This window comes from Rana temporaria, chromosome 5 (assembly GCF_905171775.1).
Source record: "Rana temporaria chromosome 5, aRanTem1.1, whole genome shotgun sequence".
NCBI lineage: Eukaryota > Metazoa > Chordata > Amphibia > Anura > Ranidae > Rana > Rana temporaria.
Genome location: NC_053493.1, coordinates 426,509,325 through 426,527,380, shown reverse-complemented (window position 1 = coordinate 426,527,380; position 18,056 = coordinate 426,509,325). Strand labels below are relative to the sequence as shown.

Sequence of the window (18,056 nt, the reverse complement as noted above, 5' to 3'; positions counted from 1 at the left end):
TCACTCAAAGTCCCAAGGGCGAATTTTTCTTTTTTGTCTTTTATATCCTCTCCACTATCCCCCCTCTCTATATATTGTCCTCTCCTCTCCTGCCCTCCACCCTTTGCTGTCCTCTCCTCTGTCCTCTCGCTATATTGTCCTCTCCTCTGTCCTCTCCTGCCCTCCACCCTTTGCTGTCCTCTCCTCTGCCCTCTCTATACTGTCCTCTCCTCTGTCCCCTCTCTATATTGTCCTCTTCTTTTCTCTGTCCCCTCTCTATATTGTCCTCTTCTTTTCTCTGTCCCCTCTCTATATTGTCCTCTCCTCTGTCCCCTCTCTATATTGTCCTCTCCTCTCTCCTCTCTCTATATTGTCCTCTCCTCTGTCCTCTCTCTATATTGTCCTCTTCTTTTCTCTGTCCCCTCTCCTCTGTCCCCTCTCTATATTGTCCTCTCCTCTGTCCCCTCTCTATATTGTCCTCTCCTCTGTCCCCTCTCTATATTGTCCTCTTCTTTCCTCTGTCCTCTCTCCATATTGTCCTCTTCTTTCCTCTGTCCCCTCTCTATATTGTCCTCTTCTTTCCTCTGTCCCCTCTCTATATTGTCCTCTCCTCTGTCCTCTCTCTTTATTGTCCTCTGTCCTCTCTCTATATTGTCCTCTCCTCTGCCCCCTCTCTATATTGTCCTCTTCTCTCCTCTGTCCCCTCTCCTCTGTCCCCTCTCTATATTGTCCTCTCCTCTGTCCCCTCTCTATATTGTGCTCTTCTCTCCTCTGTCCCCTCTCTATATTGTTCTCTTCTTTCCTCTGTCCCCTCTCTATATTGTCCTCTTCTTTCCTCTGTCCCCTCTCTATATTGTCCTCTTCTTTCCTCTGTCCTCTCTCTTTATTGTCCTCTCCTCTGTCCTCTCTCTATATTGTCCTTCCCTCTGTCCCCTCTCTATATTGTCCTCTTCTCTCCTCTGTCCCCTCTCTATATTGTCCTCTTCTTTCCTCTGTCCCCTCTCTATATTGTACTCTCCTCTGTCCCCTCTCTATATTGTCCTCTCCTCTGTCCCCTCTCTATATTGTCCTCTCCTCTATCCTCTCTCTATATTGTCCTCTCCTCTGTCCCCTCTCTATATTGTCCTCTTCTTTCCTCTGTCCTCTCTCTATATTGTCCTCTTCTTTCCTCTGTCCTCTCTCTATATTGTCCTCTCCTCTGTCCCCTCTCTATATTGTCCTCTCCTCTGTCCTCTCTCTATATTGTCCTCTTCTCTCCTCTGTCCTCTCTCTATATTGTCCTCTTCTCTCCTCTGTCCCCTCTCTATATTGTCCTCTTCTTTCCTCTGTCCTCTCTCTATATTGTCCTCTCCTCTATCCTCTCTCTATATTGTCCTCTCCTCTGTCCCCTCTCTATAGTGTCCTCTCCTCTGTCCCCTCTCTATATTGTCCTCTTCTTCCCTCTGTCCCCTCTCTATATTGTCCTCTTCTTTCCTCTGTCCCCTCTCTATATTGTCCTCTCCTCTGTCCCCTCTCTATATTGTCCTCTCCTCTGTCCCCTCTCTATATTGTCCTCTTCTTTCCTCTGTCCTCTCTCTATATTGTCCTCTTCTTCCCTCTGTCCCCTCTCTATATTGTCCTCTTCTTTCCTCTGTCCCCTCTCTATATTGTCCTCTCCTCTGTCCCCTCTCTATATTGTCCTCTCCTCTGTCCCCTCTCTATATTGTCCTCTTCTTTCCTCTGTCCTCTCTCTATATTGTCCTCTTCTTTCCTCTGTCCCCTCTCTATATTTCTCTCTCCTCTCCTGCCTTCCACCCTTTGCTGTCCTCTCCTCTCCCCTCTCATCACTCTTTAGGGGTCACTTAGCCTTTCCTCTGTTTCTCTTCAGGTTTTGAAAGGGTTCCCAGAATGCCTTCAAGCTGATATTTGTCTTCACCTCAATCGGAGTCTTCTGCAGAACTGTAAGCCCTTCAAAGGGGCCACCAAGGGCTGCCTGCGGGCGCTGGCCATGAAATTCAAAACCACTCACGCTCCTCCGGGTGACACGTTGGTGCATGCGGGCGATGTGCTCACTGCTCTCTACTTCCTGTCCCGTGGATCCATCGAAATCCTGCGCGGTGACGTCGTGGTCGCTATATTAGGTAATGAAGAACGTTCTTGCGTCCAGTCAGCCCTTATTTTACGACCCCTCTCTATATTGTCCTCTTCTTTTCTCTGTCCCCTCTCTATATTGTCCTCTTCTTTTCTCTGTCCCCTCTCTATGTTGTCCTCTCATCTGTCCCCTCTCTATATTGTCCTCTCCTCTGTCCCCTCTCTATATTGTCCTCTTCTTTTCTCTGTCCCCTCTCTATATTGCCCTCTTCTCCTCTGTCCTCTCTCTATATTGTCCTCTTCTCTCCTCTGTCCTCTCTCTATATTGTTCTCTTATTTCCTCTGTGCTCTCTCTATATTGTCCTCTCCTCTGTCCTGTCCTCTCCTCTGCCCTGTCCCTATATTGTCCTCTTCTTTCCTCTGTCCCCTCTCTATATTGTCCTCTTCTCTCCTCTGTCCCTTCTCTATATTGTCCTCTCCCCTGTCCCCTCTCTATATTGTCCTCTCCTCTGTCCTCTCCTCTGTCCCCTCTCTATATTGTCCTCTCCTCTGTCCTCTCTCTATATTGTCCTCTCCTCTGTCCCCTCTCTATATTGTCCTCTCCTCTGTCCTCTCTCCTATATTGTCCTCTCCCCTGTCCCCTCTCTATATTGTCCTCTCCTCTGTCCTCTCCTCTGTCCCCTCTCTATATTGTCCTCTCCTCTGTCCTCTCTCCTATATTGTCCTCTCCTCTGTCCCCTCTCTATATTGTCCTCTCCTCTGTCCTCTCTCTATATTGTCCTCTCCTCTGTCCTCTCCTCTAACCCCTCTCTATATTGTCCAGTCAGCCCTTATTTTACGACTATTTTACGACTGTGCCATGGCAGAACCTCGCCCAGGAAGAATGGCAGAGTCACCCGGTGCCGTTGTGGGGGACTTGACTACTTACCATGTCTGTGGTGAGGAGGGTAGAATTAGGCCGGGTACTAACGAGCAAACATGTACGATGAAACCGGTCCGTCGGACCGTTTTCACCGTACATGTCTGCCAGAGGGCTTCTGTACGATGGCTGTACTAACCATCGTACAGAAGTCCGCGCGTAAACAATAGGCGGGGCGTGTCCGCGTCGTCGCCGCGATGATGACGCGGCGACGTGGGCGGGCCTGCCATTTAAAGGCTTCCACGCATGCGTCAAAGTCATTCGACGCATGCGAGGGACAGCGGGCGCTCGGACATGTACGGTAGGTCTGTACTGACGACCGTACATGTCCGAGCGGGCAGGATTCCAGCGGACGGTTTTAAAACACGTCCAGGAATATTTGTCTGCTGGGAAAAGGCCCGGCGGGCAAATGTTTGCTGGAATTCGGCCCGCTCGCGCCTACACACGACCGAACATGTATGCTGAAACTGGCCCGCGGACCAGTTTCAGCATACATGTTTGGTCGTGTGTACGGGGCCTAAGAAGTCCCAGCCGTCCTCTGTACAGGTCACGGTGGGGGTTGTGGTCATAGTAATGGTGTCACCCTTTCCATAAATACACGGAGAAGATAAAATGTGTCAAGTCCTTCTACAAATGTTGGGGACCCTGTGTGGCCCTCAAACGTCACTAAATAAGAAACTCCCTTAGATGGCCTTTCAGTGTGCCGGTGACACATTCCTATCACCATGTGCCGTGCCGAGGACACAATGAAGTCTCCATCCAGCTGGGGAGACACTTTCCACTCCCTTACAGGACATCAAAGCCCAAGAACATAAATGTCATCTCCTGACCTTAGGTGTGGTGGCCCTATTCTCACCTTGTGATCCTGCCAGTAGCCCACTTCCTGTCCTAGGGTGACAACACTGCTCCTCCCCATAGTAGAGTGGTGAGTGAGCGTTGTCACCCTAGGACAGGAAGTGGGCTACTGGCAGGATCACAAGGTGAGAAGAGGGCCACCACACCTAAGGTCAGGAGGTGACATTTATGTTCTTGGGCTTTGATGTCCTGTAAGGGAGTGTAAAGTGTCACCCCAGCTGGATGGAGACTTCATTGTGTCCTCGGCACGGCACATGGTGACAGAAATGTGTCACCCTAGCATAGGACTACAGAGGATACTCTACTCCGGGAATGGATCTCTAGGCTACCGCCAGCACCGGGAGCGGGGTCCTATAGTCATCGGCCACTATCACGGTTCTGGCAAGGTTCCGAAAAATGTACTGGGGAACATCTCACCATATAAAATCCTCAGAAAGGATTATTGAATTCTCCAACACAGAGACGAATCCATACAGACCCTCCCAACGCATTTCACTCAGGAGCTTAATCATGGGGTTGTACCTATGATTAAGCTCCTAATTGAGTGAAATGCGTTGGGAAGGTCTGTATGTTAGCTGGATTATTCTCTGTGTTGGAGAATTTAATAATCCTTTCTGAGGATTTTATATGGTGAGCAGTACGTACCTACCCCCCCCCCCCCCCAGTACTTTTCTGGAATCTTGTACAAGTCCATAAAATTGTTGGCTTTATGCACAATTTTTTTTTTGGGTAAATAACAATCAGCCCCATATAGGGAACAGTTATGTTTCCACAAAGGGGCTCATGTGTTTTTGCTGTGTCCCCAACGACAGATGAGTCATCAGCTGTCAGCGGGGTTCCCTGCTGACAGCTCAATGTAAAGAAAAGAATTGCCAGCATTTCAAAATTGCGGATTAAAACAGTGTGGCCCCTCCCACATTTATTTTATTTTTTTTAGAAAACAACATGGGGTTCTCCCCCCTCCCCAAAATACATACCAGACCCTTACCTGAACAAGCCCCCCCCCCATCCTGAACCATACCAGCCCAGATACCTGCAATATGGGGGGGCCTCTTCTCTACAACCCTGGCCGGTGGTTGTGGGTGTCTGCAGGCGGAGGGCTCATCGGAATCTGCAAGGAACAAGGGGTCCCCCAGATCCTGCCCCCCTCCCTGCGAATGAGTATGGAGCATTCACCAAAAAAGTGTTAAAAAGAAAGTAAAAACGCAACATAACAAAAATATTCCAACGTCATTTGCGATGAACCCCGAATTACAGTCCCGCCTCCTCCCGCTGCTAAATAATCTCCGTCACAGAGGTTGCTGCAGGAGGACGGCGGAGCTATCCAGGGCCTTCGTCTGGAGATTTTTTTTTATTCAGGTCGGCGGCCGGCGTTCATCGTAGTTAACGTTGGATCTACATCGGGGGGGGGGGGGGGGGACAATTTTTTTTTTTTTTAATAAAGGACTTGTCAAAAATGTTATTGTGCTTTTTACTGTTTTTTTACCACTTTTTTGGTGAATGAGTAGGGGTACTACTACGTACCTCTTGCTTATACACATGGGAGAGCCAGGATTTGGGGGCCCCCTTATTAAAGGGGGCTTCCAGATACCAATAAGCCCCCCCCCCCATCTGCAGACCCCCCACAACTACTTGCCAGGGTTGTGTGGAAGAGGCCCTTGTCCTCATCAACATGGGGACAAGGTGCATCTTGAAGGCATTTGGCCTGGTATGGTTCAGGAGGGGAGGGATGCTCACTTTTTGTCCCCGTCCCCCCCAAGCTGCCAGTACTTAAAATTATTGGCTTTAGGCACGATTTTTTTGGGGTAAATAACAATCAGCCCCATATGGGGAACAGTTATGTTTCCACAAGGGGGTCATGTGTTTTTGCTGTGTCCCTAACGACAGATGAGTCATCAGCTGTCAGCGGGGTTCCCTGCTGACAGCTCAATGTAAAGAAAAGAATTGCCAGCATTTCAAAATTGCGGATTAAAACAGTGTGGCCCCTCCCACATGTTTTTTTTTTTTAGAAAACAACATGGGGTCCCCCCCCCCCCCAAAATACATACCAGACCCTTAACTGAACAAGCCCCCCCCCCCATCCTGAACCATACCAGCCCAGATGCCCGCAATATGGGGGGGGGGGCGGCTCTTCTCCACAACCCTGGCCGGTGGTTGTGGGTGTCTGCAGGCGGAGGGCTCATCGGAATCTGCAAGGAACAAGGGGACCCCCAGATCCCGTCACCTCCCTGCGACCAAAAAAGTGTTAAAAAGAAAGTAAAAACGCAACATAACAAAAAGATTCCAACGTCATTTGCGATGAACCCAGAATTACAGTCCCGCCTCCTCCCGCTGCTAAATAATCTAAGAGGTGGGCCACCTGATGACCCCTCTCCCTTGTCATGTCATCAACCCAGCACGCCCCAGTTGATGATGTCACAAGGGGGGGGGGGCGGGGGTTATCTGGTTATGTCACCAGGTGACCCTGCTCCTTAATTAATTTTGCCGCAGGAGGAAGGCGGAGCTATCGTTCGGCCAGGGCCTTCGTCTGGAGATTTTTCTTTTTCAGGTCGGCGGCCGGCGTTCATCGTAGTTAACGTTGGATCTACTTTAATAAAGGACTTGTCAAAAATGGCCCAGATTCAGGTAGGGGCGCGCACTGATACGGCGGCGCAGCGTATTGTTTTTACGCTATGCCTCCGTAAATTACTGGAGCTACGCTGCATTCACGAAGCATTTGCTCCGTAATTTGCGGCGGGGTATCGTAAAAGGGGCCGGCGTAAGCGCGCGTAATTTAAATGATCCCGTAGGGGGCGTGGATCATTTAAATTAGGCGCGTTCCCGCGCCGAACGTACTGCGCATGCTCCGTCGGGAAAATTTCCCGACCTGCATTGCGGTAAATGACGTCGCAAGGATGTCATTGGCTTCGACGTGAACGTAAATGGCGTCCAGCACCATTCACGAACGAGTTATGCAAACGATGCAAAATTTGAAAATCGCGACGCGGGAACGACGTCCATACTTACCATTGGCTGCACCTTCTATTAGCAGGAGCAGCCTTACGGCGAAAACGACGTATGCAAACGACGTAAAAAACGAGCGCCGGCCGCACGTACGTTTGTGAATCGGCGTAAGTATGCAATTTGCATACTCTACGCTGACAACTACGGGTGCGCCACCTAGCGGCCAGCGGCAGAATGCAGCCTAAGATACGACGGCATAAGAGACTTATGCCAGTTGTATCGTAGGCTACAGTCGGCGTATCGAGCTTTCTGAATACAGAAAGTAGATAGATACGCCGGCGCTACTTAGCAATTACGCTGCGTATCTATGGATACGCAGGCGTAATTGCTTGCTGAATCTACCCCATTGTTATTGTGCTTTTTACTGTTTTTTTAAACACTTTTTTGGTGAATGAGTAGGGGTACTACTACGTACCTCTTGCTTATTCACATGGGAGATCCAGGATTTGGGGGCCCCCTTGTTAAAGGGGGCTTCCAGATACCAATAAGCCCCTCCCCCCCCATCTGCAGACCCCCCACAACTACTTGCCAGGGTTGTGTGGAAGAGGCCCTTGTCCTCATCAACATGGGGACAAGGTGCATGTTGAAGGCATTTGGCCTGGTATGGTTCAGGAGGGGAGGGGTGCTCACTTTTTGTCCCCGTCCCCCCCAAGCTGCCTGCTGGGATAAGGGCCTGGAATGGACTGGGGGGGCCCGTCCCCCCCGCAATTTTGAAATGCCGGCAACTCTTTTGTTTACATTCAGTTGTCAGTGGGGAACCCTGCTAGCAGCGGATGACTTATTGGTTAAGTATGTGGTGGCCGCCTGCTCCTTAACAACCATGTTGTTTACTGGTTGTTAGGGACACCAACGGCTGCCGGTTCCTAAATTATCACATGCCAGGACCAATAAACGTAATTACCGCAGGCATATATTTATTTCCTTTTGTGAATTGACTTTAACTTTCGTTTTATGCGGTATTCACTGAACGTTTTTGCTGTACGTGATTAAACCTGAATACCGTTTCTTCGTGAGTCCAGTGTCATAAAATGATATAAATGTGGAAATTTTGGAAAAAACTCTCACAAACAGGTAAAAAAAAAATTCAGCTTAACTTAATAACCGATCTTCTCTGATTGGTTGCAGGTAAGAATGACATATTCGGGGAGCCCATCAATCTCTACGCCCGGCCTGGGAAGTCCAACGCCGACGTCCGCGCCCTGACCTACTGCGACCTGCACAAGATTCACCGCGAGGACCTGCTGGAGGTCCTGGACATGTACCCAGAATTCTCCGACTATTTCTGGTCCAGCCTGGAAATCACCTTCAACCTCCGAGATGTGAGTGTGCCGGGGATTCTCTGTTGTTCTCTGTGGAAGGGCTCTCTAGTGTCAGGCAGTACGGGGGTCTCTGTTATTGGCAGTGCTCTCTGGTGTCAGGCAGTACGGGGGTCTCTGTTTTCGGCAGGGCTCTCAGGTATCAGGCAGTATGGGGGTCTCTGTTATTGGCAGTGCTCTCAGGGGTCAGGCAGTACGGGGGTCTCTGTTATTGGCAGTGCTCTCTGGTATCAGGCAGTACGGGGGTCTCTGTTATTGGCATTGCTCTCTGGTGTCAGGCAGTACGGGGGTCTCTGTTATTGGCAGTGCTCTCTGGTATCAGGCAGTACGGGGGTCTCTGTTATTGGCATTGCTCTCTGGTGTCAGGCAGTACAGGGGTCTCTGTTATTGGCAGTGCTCTCTGGTATCAGGCAGTACGGGGGTCTCTGTTATTGGCAGTGCTCTCTGGTGTCAGGCAGTACGGGGGTCTCTGTTATTGGCAGTGCTCTCTGGTGTCAGGCAGTACGGGGGTCTTTGTTATTGGCAGTGCTCTCTGGTGTCAGGCAGTACGGGGGTCTCTGTTATTGGCATTGCTCTCTGGTGTTAGGCAGTACGGGGGTCTTTGTTATTGGCAGTGCTCTCTGGTGTCAGGCAGTACGGGGGTCTCTGTTATTGGCATTGCTCTCTGGTGTTAGGCAGTACGGGGGTCTCTGTTATTGGCAGTGCTCTCTGGTATCAGGCAGTACGGGGGTCCCTGTTATTGGCAGTGCTCTCTGGTGTCAGGCAGTACGAGGGTTTCTGTTATTGGCAGTGCTCTCTGGTATCAGGCAGTACGGGGGTCTCTGTTATTGGCAGTGCTCTCTGGTGTCAGGCAGTACGGGGGTCTCTGTTATTGGCAGTGCTCTCTGGTATCAGGCAGTACGGGGGTCTCTGTTATTGGCAGTGCTCTCTGGTATCAGGCAGTACGGGGGTCTCTGTTATTGGCAGTGCTCTCAGGGGTCAGGCAGTACGGGGGTCTCTGTTATTGGCAGTGCTCTCTGGTGTCAGGCAGTACGGGGGTCTCTGTTATTGGCAGTGCTCTCAGGGGTCAGGCAGTACGGGGGTCTCTGTTATTGGCAGTGCTCTCTGGTATCAGGCAGTACGGGGGTCTCTGTTATTGGCATTGCTCTCTGGTGTCAGGCAGTACGGGGGTCTCTGTTATTGGCAGTGCTCTCTGGTGTCAGGCAGTACGGGGGTCTCTGTTATTGGCATTGCTCTCAGGTGTCAGGCAGTACGGGGGTCTCTGTTATTGGCATTGCTCTCAGGTGTCAGGCAGTACGGGGGTCTCTGTTATTGGCAGTGCTCTCTGGTATCAAGCAGTATGGGGGTCTCTGTTTTTGGCAGTGCTCTCTGGTATCAGGCAGTACGGGGGTCTCTGTTATTGGCAGTGCTCTCTGGTGTCAGGCAGTACGGGGGTCTCTGTTATTGGCAGTGCTCTATGGTGTCAGACAGTACGGGGGTCTCTGTTATTGGCAGTGCTCTCTGGTATCAGGCAGTACGGGGGTCTCTGTTATTGGCAGTGCTCTATGGTGTCAGACAGTACGGGGGTCTCTGTTATTGGCAGTGCTCTCTGGTGTCAGGCAGTATGGGGGTCTCTGTTATTGGCAGTGCTCTCTGGTGTCAGGCAGTACGGGGGTCTCTGTTATTGGCAGTGCTCTCTGGTATCAGGCAGTACGGGGGTCTCTGTTATTGGCATTGCTCTCTGGTATCAGGCAGTACGGGGGTCTCTGTTATTGGCATTGCTCTCTGGTGTTAGGCAGTACGGGGGTCTCTGTTATTGGCAGTGCTCTCTGGTATCAGGCAGTACGGGGGTCCCTGTTATTGGCAGTGCTCTCTGGTGTCAGGCAGTACGGGGGTCTTTGTTATTGGCAGTGCTCTCTGGTGTCAGGCAGTACGGGGGTCTCTGTTATTGGCAGTGCTCTCTGGTATCAGGCAGTACGGGGGTCTCTGTTATTGGCAGTGCTCTCTGGTGTCAGGCAGTACGGGGGTCTCTGTTATTGGCATTGCTCTCTGGTGTTAGGCAGTACGGGGGTCTTTGTTATTGGCAGTGCTCTCTGGTGTCAGGCAGTACGGGGGTCTCTGTTATTGGCATTGCTCTCTGGTGTTAGGCAGTACGGGGGTCTCTGTTATTGGCAGTGCTCTCTGGTATCAGGCAGTACGGGGGTCCCTGTTATTGGCATTGCTCTCTGGTGTCAGGCAGTACGGGGGTCTCTGTTATTGGCATTGCTCTCTGGTGTTAGGCAGTACGGGGGTCTTTGTTATTGGCAGTGCTCTCTGGTGTCAGGCAGTACGGGGGTCTCTGTTATTGGCATTGCTCTCTGGTGTTAGGCAGTACGGGGGTCTCTGTTATTGGCAGTGCTCTCTGGTATCAGGCAGTACGGGGGTCCCTGTTATTGGCATTGCTCTCTGGTGTTAGGCAGTACGGGGGTCTCTGTTATTGGCAGTGCTCTCTGGTATCAGGCAGTACGGGGTCTCTGTTATTGGCAGTGCTCTCTGGTGTCAGGCAGTACGGGGGTCTCTGTTATTGGCAGTGCTCTCTGGTGTCAGGCAGTACGGGGGTCTCTGTTATTGGCAGTGCTCTCTGGTGTCAGGCAGTACCGGGGTCTTTGTTATTGACATCGTTCCCTGGTGTTTGCCGCATCTGAACCACCAAATTTTCACCGACAACTCTTTTTTTTTTTGGCAGACCAATATGATCCCGGGATCTCCGGCCAGCTGCGACTCGGATAACGGATTCAACAAGCTGAGGCGGAGGAAACTCTCTTTCCGCAGACGGACGGATAAAGGTGAGGCGGGGGGCGGAGCTTCCTGCAATGGGAGTCTTATCAGTGAATCTGTCCATTCACGGGCAGACCGCTCCCTCCACACATCTGACCAATGGGCCAGTAGTCTGCCCGTGTATGGAGAAGGTGAAACTGACCCCCGGACAGAAATAAAACATAAATATAGTACTTCCTCCCACAGATGCCAAGACTGCCGGGGAGCTCAAGAAAGGTGAAAGGTCAAGCCGGCTGAGCGAGAACAACCTGGCCCCCGGGGACAAGAGTTGGGGTGAACAGCACAGCAGCGGGCCATCCAGTTCCTCGTCCAGTGATGACGAACAGCCAGCACCATTGTCCAGCACGGTGGAGCTGTCCCCGACGAGGGCAACGTGCAGCAACTTTGCCGCACCGATCGCGGGCGAGGGAGACGCAGAGCAAGGCACCGGGGACGTGTGCAATCACCTGTCAGGTATGGGGGGGAGAGGAGGGGTTCCATCCCGCTGGGGTGACGGTGTGTTCTCAGTATTGGCTGTCTCCTGCCTTATCCACCCTGCCGCCATTTGATATTAATAAAGATCCCAGAGGAAACTTCATGTAACTAAGACAAGGATCGCAGAACACACAATGTGGAAACGTTTCCCCCCAATTGGAAGAATAACGTTCGTCTTTAGAAGTATTAATGGAAATACGACCCGGTGACGGAGATGTAGGCGGAACAGAAACACAGACAGTAGGAGCACCCATAAAGCTTTTTACTTAACGGTAGAGGGGGTTATCACAGCCGGGCAAAACAAGAGTCCGTAACACAGTATAAATGTACAGCGGGGTAGCAGAGTCCGTGTTGGTAAAGGGTAATCCACTCCCAGGGTGGCACACAGCCAGGGTTAATCCACTTCCTGGATGGCACACAGCCAGGAATAATCCACTCCCAGGATGGCACACAGCCAGGTATAATCCACTCCCAGGATGGCACATAGCCAGGGATAATCCACTCACAGGATGGCACACAGCCAGGGATAATCTACTCACAAGATGGCACACAGCAAGGGATAATCCACTCCCAGGATGGCACATAGCCAGGGATAATCCACTCACAGGATGGCACACAGCCAGGGATAATCTACTCACAAGATGGCACACAGCACGGGATAATCCACTCCCAGGATGGCACACAGCCAGGGTTAATCCACTCCCAGGATGGCACACAGTCAGGGATAATCCACTCACAGGATGGCACACAGCCAGAGATAATCCACTCACAGGATGGCACACAGCCAGGGATAATCCACTCTCAGGATGGCAGACAGCCAGGGATAATCCACTCACAGGGTGGCACACAGCCTGGGATAATCCACTCCCAGGATGGCACACAGGCAGGGATAATCCACTCACAGGATGGCACACAGCCAGAGATAATCCACTCACAGGGTGGCACACAGCCAGGGATAATCCACTCTCAGGATGGCAGACAGCCAGGGATAATCCACTCACAGGGTGGCACACAGCCTGGGATAATCCACTCACAGGGTGGCACACAGCCTGGGATAATCCACTCACAGGATGGCACACAGCCAGGGATAATCCATTAACAGGGTGGCACACAGGGATAATCCACTCACAGGGTGGCGGCTGCAGGACTGGCAATGTAGAAAGCAGGAGCTGGGTAGGCAAACCACACAACTGCCTCTATCCCAGCACATGTTACAACAGATATTCCACTCCAAGACACTTCCCCCCCACCCTTGGATTCAGGGCGGGTTAAACTGTCCAATGACAATAGACACACAGGTCAGGTTGTGTTCAAACTTCTCATCAATAAACAGTCTTATCAGCAGGGGGCTGCTGGAGGAGTCCCCCCTCCCTCCACATGGACATCCATCCCATAATATACATTTTTTCCAAGGCAGACAGACACAAACAATGGAATACAACCACACCCCAAACGTTCACAGCGAAGGGTACATAACACAGCAGGGGACAGCTCTCTGGGGTGTAAGGGACAAGGAGGCGCAGAGACCGTGACAGACCCCCCTCACAGATCTCTCCACATGGGTACCACCCCAGAACCTCTGTACTATAAACTACCAGTTTTCTGGTAAGATATTGGCTGATGGGGCTGGATGAAACTGGCTTTACCAAGATTTACCAAAATATTTGACAAATATGGCACACAGCCAGGGATAATTCATTCACAGGGTGGCACACAGCCAGGGATAATCCACTCACAGGGTGGCACACAGCCAGGGATAATCCACTCACAGGGTGGCACACAGCCAGGGATAATCCACTCACAGGGTGGCACACAGCCAGGGATAATCCACTCACAGGGTGGCACACAGCCAGGGATAATCCACTCACAGGATGGCACACAGCCAGGGATAATCCACTCACAGGATGGCACACAGCCAGGGATAATCCACTCACAGGGTGGCACACAGCCAGGGATAATCCACTCACAGGGTGGCACACAGCCAGGGATAATCCACTCACAGGGTGGCACACAGCCAGGGATAATCCACTCACAGGGTGGCACACAGCCAGGGATAATCCACTCACAGGAGGGCACACAGCCAGGCATAATCCACTCACAGGATTGCACACAGCCAGGAATAATCCACTCACAGGATGGCATACAGCCAGGGATAATCCACTCACAGGATGGCACACAGCCAGGGATAATCCACTCTCAGGATGGCACACAGCCAGGGATAATCCACTCACAGGATGGCACACAGCCAGGGATAATCCACTCACAGGATGGCATACAGCCAGGGATAATCCACTCTCAGGATGGCACACAGCCAGGGATAATCCACTCACAGGATGGCACACAGCCAGGTATAATCCACTCCCAGGATGGCACACAGGCAGGGATAATCCACTCACAGGATGGCACACAGCCAGGAATAATCCACTCACAGGGTGGCACACAGCCATGGATAATCCACTCACAGGATGGCACACAGTCAGGGATAATCCACTCACAGGTTGGCACACAGCCAGGGATAATTCACTCTCAGGGTGGCACATAGTCAGGGATAATCCACTCACAGGATGGCACACAGCCAGGGATAATCCACTCACAGGGTTGCACACAGCCAGGGATAATCCACTCACAGGGTGGCACACAGCCAGGGATAATCCACCCACAGGGTGGCACACAGCCAGGGATAATCCACTCACTGGGTGGCACACAGCCAGGGATAATCCACTCACAGGGTGGCACACAGCCAAGGATAGTCCACTCACAGGGTGGCACACAGCCAGGGATAATCCACTCACATGGTGCAACACAGCCAGGGATAATCCACTCACAGGATGGCACACAGCCAGGAATAATCCACTCACAGGGTGGCACACAGCCAGGGATAATCCACTCACAGGGTAGCACACAGCCAGGGATAATCCACTCACAGGATGGCACAGCCAGGGATAATCCACTCACAGGGTGGCACACAGCCAGGGATAATCCACTCACAGGGTGGCACACAGCCAGGGATAATCCACTCACAGGGTGGCACACAGCCAGGGATAATCCACTCACAGGGTGGCACACAGCCAGGGATAATCCACTCACAGGGTGGCACACAGCCAGGGATAATCCACTCACAGGATGGCACACAGCTAGGGATAATCCACTCACAGGATGGCACACAGCCAGGGATAATTCACAGCGAAGGGTACCTAACACAGCAGGGGACAGCTCTCTGGGGTATAAGGGACAAGGAGGTGAAGAGACTGTGACAGACCCCCCTCACAGATCTCTCCACATGGGTACCACCCCAGAACCCCCGTACTATAAACTAGACTTGGTTTTACTTTCAGTTTTCTGGTAAGATATTGGCTGCCATCTTCCATTTGCCCCTCCCCCCCACTCAAACTTCCTCCCATTGAAGTGTGGAAACAGCGGCTATGAAGAGGTTGGTAAGGGTGACCCGTGCCACAAATAATAAGACCCTTCTCTCTCCCATCATGGCAGGAGCGTTTTCTGGGGTGTCGAACATCTTCAGCTTTTGGGGAGATCGAAACGGTCGTCAGTACCAGGAGCTGCCGCGGTGCACCATCCCCACCCACTCCACCATCAGCGCTCCTGTGCCTTCCATAAGTCGGCGCCAAAAATGTGAATTGGGGAACCGGCTGGACCTCCTGCAGAAACAACTGAACAGGTGCCGTACACTTTTCCAACCCGCCTTCTAATTAACTCCTCCCCTCATCCTCTATTCTCCTCCCCTTATCCTCACCCGCCCTATGCACACTCCATCCTGTATCATTCTCCTTTAAATAGCCCTGACTCCTCCCCTTGTCCTGTATGTCCGCCTTCTTTTCATGTGCACTCCCCACCCTCCTGTCTTTTCTTTTAGATACATCCTCCCATGCCTTGTATCTCCTCCCCTGTTCCTGTAAGCTCCAGCAAGCCCCACCCAGCCTTCCACAGCCCCTTGTAGATAACTCCACCTCTGCACAGTGTCTCCTCCTAATTTTACCATATGCCCCACCTCCTCTTTCTGTGCACTCCCTACCCTCCTGTCTTTTCTATTAGATACATCCTCCCATGCTTTGTATCTCCTCCCCTGCTCATGTAAGCTCCAGCTAGCCCCACCCAGCCTTCCACAGCCCCTTGTGGATAACTCCACCTCTGCACAGTGTCTCCTCCTAATTTTACCATATGCCCCACCTCCTCTTCCTGTTCACTCTGCCCCCTGCTCCTTTATATAGATCCACCCCTTTCCCGTGTCTCCTATGTTCCCGTAGGCTCTGCCTCCGCTTTAGATACATCCTCCCATGCCTTGTATCTCCTCCCCTGTTCCTGTAAGCTCCAGCTAGCCCCACCCAGCCTTCCACAGCCCCTTGTAGATAACTCCACCTCTGCACAGTGTCTCCTCCTAATTTTACCGTATGCCCCACCTCCTCTTCCTGTTCACTCTGCCCCCTGCTCCTTTATATAGATCCACCCCTTTCCCGTGTCTCCCATGTTCCCGTAGGCTCTGCCTCTGCTTTAGATACATCCTCCCATGCCTTGTATCTCCTCCCCTGTTCCTGTAAGCTCCAGCAAGCCCCTCCCAGCCTTCCACAGCCCCTTGTAGATAACTCCACCTCTGCACAGTGTCGCCTCCTAATTTTACCATATGCCCCACCTCCTCTTCCTGTTCACTCTGCCCCCTGCTCCTTTATATAGATCCACCCCTTTCCCGTGTCTCCCATGTTCCCGTAGGCTCTGCCTCTGCTTTAGATACATCCTTCCCAGCCTTTTGTCTCCTCCTCTTTTCCACATACTGTATTATTCTCCTTCCTCCTGCATACTCCCCTCCCTGTATATATACACTATTAGCCGGATTCAGGTAGCCGGGCGCATCTTTGAGGCGGCGTAGCGTATCGTATTTACGCTACGCCGCCGTAAGTCAGAGAGGCAAGTGCTGTATTCACAAAGCACTTGCCTCCTAAGTTACGGCGGCGTAGCGTAAATGTGCCGGCCTAAGGGCGCCTAATTCAAATGAGGATGAGGGGGCGTGTTTTATGTAAATTACTCGTGACCCGACGTGATTGACGTTTTTTACGAACGGCGCAAGCGCCGTCCGTGGACATATCCCAGTGTGCATTGCTCCAAAGTACGCCGCAAGGACGTATTGGTTTCGACGTGAACGTAAATTATGTCCAGCCCCATTCACGGACGACTTACGCAAACAACAAACATTTTTCTAATTTCGACGCGGGAACGACGGCCATACTTAACATTGGCTAGGCCAGCTTTTTGTTCGACTGACTTTACGCTGGAAAAAGCCATACGTAAACGGCATATCTTCACTGCGACGGGCGCACGTACCTTTGTGAATCAGCGTATCTCGCTGATTTACGCATTCTAGGCGTAAATCAGCGTTCACGACCCTAGCGGCCGGCGGAACTAGACAGCTAAGATGGGATGGCGCAAGCCGTCGTATCTTAGCTAGGTTTAAGTGTATCTCTGTTTGAGAATACACTTAAACTTAGGACGGCGCAGATTCCGAGTTACGTCAGCGTATTTACTGATACGCCGGCGTAACTCTTTGTGAATCTGGCTATATATTACCAAAAGTATTGGGACGCCTGCTTTTACACACACATGAACTTTAATGACCCCCAGTCTTAGTCCGGAGGGTTCAATATTGTGTTGGCTCCGCCCTTTACAGCCATAACACCTTCACCTCTTCTGGGAAGGCTGTCCACAAGGTTTAGGGGTGTGTCTACGGGAAGGCCGTCCACAAGGTTTAGGGGTGTGTCTACGGGAAGGCCGTCCACAAGGTTTAGGGGTGTGTCTACGGGAAGGCCGTCCACAAGGTTTAGGAGTGTGTCTATGGGAAGGCCGTCCACAAGGTTTAGGAGGGTGTCTATGGGAAGGCCGTCCACAAGGTTTAGGAGGGTGTCTATGGGAATGTTTGACCGTTCTTCCAGAAGAGCATTTGTGAGGTCAGGCACTGATGGTGGACCAGTCAAGTTCCTCCACCCCAAACTCGCTCATCCATCTCTTTATGGACCTTGCTTTGTCCTCTGGTGGACAGTCATGTTGGAACAGGAAGGGGCCGTCCCCCAAACTCCTCCCACAAAGTTGGGAGCATGAAATTGTCCAAGATGTCTTGGTATGCCGACCCCTTAAGAGTTCCCTTTACTGGAACTAAGGGGCCAAGACCAGCCCTTGAAGAACAAGCCCACACCATAGCCATGGATGAGCGAGTTTGGGGTGGAGGAACTTGACTGGCCTGCACAGAGTCCTGACCTCAACCCGATAGAACACCTTTGGGATGAATTAGAGCGGAGACTGGGAGCCAGGCCTTCTCATCCAACATCAGTGCCTGACCTCACAATTGGGCTTCTGGAAGAATGGTCAAACATTCCCATAGACACACCCCTAAACCTTGTGGACGGCCTTCCCAAAAGAGTTGAAGGTGTTATAGCTGCAAAGGGCGGAGCCAACTCAATATTGAACCCTCCAGACTAAGACTGGGGGGGTCATTAAAGTTCATGGGCCGGATCCAGATACATTGGTGTATCTATCCGCGGGGCGTAACGTATCTCAGATACGTTACGCCGCCGTAAATTTAGGGCGCAAGTTCCGTATTCCGAAAGAACTTGCGCCCTAAGTTACGGCGGCGTAACGTATGT

At 51.6% G+C, this 18,056-nt stretch overlaps 1 protein-coding gene across 2 annotated transcripts in view; it reads left to right on the top strand.

The window, feature by feature from the left end:
• KCNH2 (potassium voltage-gated channel subfamily H member 2) overlaps positions 1 to 18,056 on the top strand; it is a 294,893-nt gene that overhangs the window by 266,666 nt on the left and 10,171 nt on the right. Inside the window, exons 9-13 of one of the 2 annotated variants that reach the window (XM_040355386.1) lie at positions 1,847 to 2,099; positions 7,952 to 8,145; positions 10,847 to 10,946; positions 11,125 to 11,391; positions 14,902 to 15,088. In XM_040355386.1, the coding sequence (XP_040211320.1) occupies positions 1,847 to 2,099; positions 7,952 to 8,145; positions 10,847 to 10,946; positions 11,125 to 11,391; positions 14,902 to 15,088 (1,001 nt within the window). Of the gene's footprint in view, positions 1 to 1,846; positions 2,100 to 7,951; positions 8,146 to 10,846; positions 10,947 to 11,109; positions 11,392 to 14,901; positions 15,089 to 18,056 lie in introns of both variants that reach the window. The other variant, XM_040355384.1, reaches the window with a different exon arrangement.